General features: G+C 39.8%; 1 protein-coding gene across 1 annotated transcript; it reads right to left on the bottom strand.

Annotated features, from left to right (window-relative positions):
• Window positions 1-313: 313 nt before the first annotated feature.
• Window positions 314-3,416, bottom strand: LOC134496803 (vomeronasal type-2 receptor 26-like). Its single transcript, XM_063302515.1, has 4 exons — window positions 3,315-3,416; window positions 2,303-2,530; window positions 1,495-1,621; window positions 314-1,218 (listed from the first exon to the last, which is right to left on the bottom strand). Exons 1-4 carry the CDS (start codon window positions 3,414-3,416, stop codon window positions 314-316), a joined length of 1,362 nt encoding a protein of 453 aa, XP_063158585.1.
• Window positions 3,417-3,667: the final 251 nt, after the last annotated feature.

Below are 3,667 nucleotides of genomic sequence, written 5' to 3'. Positions count from 1 at the left end.
TTGGTGCTCAATAACACCATCAATTAAGACTCAATTGAATCATCTAAGTGGCTAAGATTCCCATAGAAACTATACAAAGTAACCTTATAGTTCGTTAGAAAGGTAGACAGCCACACAGATAGATGAACCATTAACATTTTTTGTTAGCAAAAAGGCACATAATTAGCATTCCATCATACCAAATTTTGCCCCTAACAAATGGGCCAATCTTAACTCTGAATCTTTCAGGGATGGTCCTTTCAGCCACAGGAGCAATGGTATTTTCCTGTTTTAGAGCTACCACATGCTACTCCTAGCTCCTTCTCATGCAGTATCAATCATTCCTTTTCCTTACCAATTGCTCCTTCTTATTTAATTCAGGCCGCATTAGAATAATGTAGCACTTGGGAAGGAAAATACAACTCAATAAACCAAAAGCAGAGGCTAAGATGGAGAAGATCTCCACGGCTACCATGGATTTTCCCTTTGTGCTCAGGTAGGTGGGGATGAAGGACAACCAAACACTGCAAAACACCAACATGCTGAAAGTGATGAACTTGGCTTCATTGAAACTGTCAGGCAGTTTCCTGGCAAAGAAAGCCACCGTGAAGCTGACAATGGCCAGAAGACCCATGTAGCCCAGCACAACGTAGAACATGACATCTGAGCCTTCATGGCACTGCACTAGGATCTCGCCCACTTGGGAATGCTTCTCTAATTCTGGAAAGGGGGGCTTGTTCACCAACCAAACAGCACAGATGCAAATCTGAATCAAAGAACAAACCACCATGACCAAGATTGCTATCCTCCTTCCCACCCACTTCCTCATCTTATTCCCTGGTTTGGTAGCCACAAAGGCCAGAACCACAGTGATCGTTTTGGCCAGTATGCAGGAAACAGCAATGGAGAAGGTGATGCCAAACACAGCTTGCCTGAAAAGGCAGGTCATCTTCCTGGGTCTTCCTATGAAGAAGAAAGAGCAGAGGAAACATAGGAGCAGAGAGGAGAGCAGGATACACGTGATGCTCCAGTTGTTGGCTTTGACAATGGGAGTGTTTGAGTGTAACCTGAAGATCCCCATCACAACGACTGTGGCCATGGAAAGGAGAAGAGCCAAAGATGTCAGAGCTGCTCCCAGGCCATCTTCATAGGACAGGAAAGTCATTACTTTGGGAATACATTTGTGCTGATTCGTGTTAGGATACTGGTCTTCTGGGCACAGCTCACATTCATCCGCATCTGAAGATCACAAGCAGAAATTCAGTATTTGTAGTTTGTAGAAATATTATCCACACCTTGTTATCTTTTGCCTGATGGAGAAAAGCAATTTTTGAAGTCTACAATAATAATTTTAAAAAACCTGAATCAAGATGAGGATGCCTTAAGATCATCATCTTCAAGAATAGAAATTATGGTAAAGCAACAAGAAGTAGAGAAGGAGAAAAGATGTTCCACTTGATCAAAATTGAACACTTCTGGGTGTTCTCCTAAGAAGCTCAGAGTTCCTTCACTTACCCTTTTGTGTTGAGATCCTCCCTGAGGGGCACGGAATACAATCATAGCAACAGATTTGTTTTCCCTGCTGAATAAGCATGCTGTGTCCAGGATGGCAGCTCTCAACACAGGTAGAATTTGGCACCATCTGTTAATATTTTAAAAAGCAGGATTTAAAATGGGAATTAGTTTGTTTTCTCCTTTCAGTACCAATTCTGAATTACATATGTTTGAAATTACAGAAAGACCTCAGAAATTATGTCAGTGGCACAACCCTGAGGAAGGAATCGGTTTAACTAGTAGTTCCTTGAATGAGTGATGTTAGGATCACAGGCTTAAACCACTCCTTTCAGTCACTAATGGTTAAACTTCACAGATTTCTCTTCTCTTAAGTTAAAATTAATCCAAACACTCTCCTAAAATCAACAGTCACCAAAGAGTGAAGAACACACAGATCTTGGAGATGTCTTCATGTAACTATTTGTCACTCATCACAAAGGAGAAATTCATCCCCATGTGGAATTATCTAGTCAGTGCTCCTCCTTTCTATTTTCTCCAAAAAGGCATTCCTTTCCATCTGTTTCCCCAAAAGCCCAGAGCTTTGATGCTCCAGACATATCAGTCCTTTAAATTTCAGGACCAAATCATACCTAGTTCTGAAATAAAAATATGAAAAGCAGTATTGTCAAACTTGTGTTTTTGTTTCTTCTGATACATCTTCCAAATTCAGATGTCTCAAGCAATCTCCTTGCCACTCTCCAGACTGTATTGGTGACACACCACTCAGATGACACTGTCATTAAACACAGGAAAATATAATCGTTCCAACCTGATGAAACTTGGGATTCCACGTAATGGCACTTGCATTAATGGTGAATTCTTTTCCAGCTGGAACATGGGAATCGATTCTTCCAACGTGGACTCTCTGGAAGGATTCATTGGGGAACGTCACCAAATTGATGAGGTCATAGCCTATTGCTAAGTCTCTACTTTCATCAAGAAATATTTCGTCTCCAATGTTATTGTTAAAGCGGACACGTCTCAAAAAAGAATGAAGCTAGATGGAAGGGGGAAAAGTAGGTGATCATTCTAAAGAGTAGAAAATGTCATCTGAAATGTCAGTCTGATATATAAATAGGGATTTGCCACAATACTGCAAAAGTATGCTTTCCAAGCATGCCAATTACTGAAATGATTTCTTTAAAGAGAGCATGGAAGTTTAGTCATAATATATTTTAGCTGAATCTTTCCAGCCCACCATAGAGTCATCCCACTTGGTCTCAACCATTTAAGATGACAGAAAGTAACAATATTTTTTCCCTAATTTTTTTCTGAGAAAATGAAACTCTGCCTATCACTCAGTTTTCAAATTCATTCTCCAGAGAGCCATCTCCCTGTTTCATGAATGTTATCAAGAAACCTTTTGTTTCAAAGAGATCATGTTATAGCCAATTCATCTCCTTTTTACTTCTGTCCAGATCACAACTTACAGCTGTTCTGGGGCATTACAGCTACAAGCAATAATCATACAATTGAGGACCTTTTACTCCTTTATAAATGACAGTCAAAAATAAGCTTCCTTATTTTTCCCTCTCTACATACTGGATATAAGCAATTGAAAGTTTTAGAATAATCAATCAGAAAGAGACTCAGAATGGTTTAAATTATCACCCATTTCCCACTCTTCTACAGTCTTCTACATTTTTTTTAATTGAGAAGTACAAAAACTGCATCTGATAAATTATCAAACAAGATCGTCCATGATAATTTAATAGGGTCATTTTTTTTCTTTTTTTTCATTTTGCTTTTCTTCTGTAATTTCCAAATCTGATTCTGCTCACAAGCTTTAGCTGTGAGTACCTGCCAGGGATGAACTTTTTGGAGATCCCATTGGCCTTGGCTACTGCTTCGCTTCCATTTGCTTCTCCAGGAATACAAAGCATGGAGCGAATGTGCTACAATATAAACAGCATTGTAGATGCTGTAGCTCCAACCAGACATGCCCATTTCAAAGACAAATCCAGGGAGGCTCTCCAGCTTCTCTTCCCCAGTGCAGTTTTCCATTTTCCCCTCATACAAGTGGTGGGCATTGAGTGAGCAGAAGAATGTCGATGTCCAGAATTCAGAGAGGAAATAAAATGTCGACTTCAGAGGATTTATTGTCTCAAGAAAATTGTGAAATCCTGGCACGGCG

This window comes from Candoia aspera, chromosome 4 (assembly GCF_035149785.1).
Source record: "Candoia aspera isolate rCanAsp1 chromosome 4, rCanAsp1.hap2, whole genome shotgun sequence".
Lineage (NCBI taxonomy): Eukaryota > Metazoa > Chordata > Lepidosauria > Squamata > Boidae > Candoia > Candoia aspera.
Note: the sequence above shows the minus strand (reverse complement) of the source record. Positions and strands in the feature narration are given on the sequence as shown.

What these genes read in the sequence shown, in the direction of transcription:
- LOC134496803 (XM_063302515.1), bottom strand. Translation starts at nt 3,416, where the DNA reads ATGCTTTGTATTCCTGGAGAAGCAAATGGAAGCGAAGCAGTAGCCAAG. An exon ending in GGTACTCACAGCTAAAGCTT is followed by an intron (nt 2,531 to 3,314) that starts GTGAGCAGAATC and finishes CCTTCCATCTAG; the next exon opens with CTTCATTCTTTTTTGAGACG. An exon ending in GGAATCCCAAGTTTCATCAG is followed by an intron (nt 1,622 to 2,302) that starts GTTGGAACGATT and finishes AAATATTAACAG; the next exon opens with ATGGTGCCAAATTCTACCTG.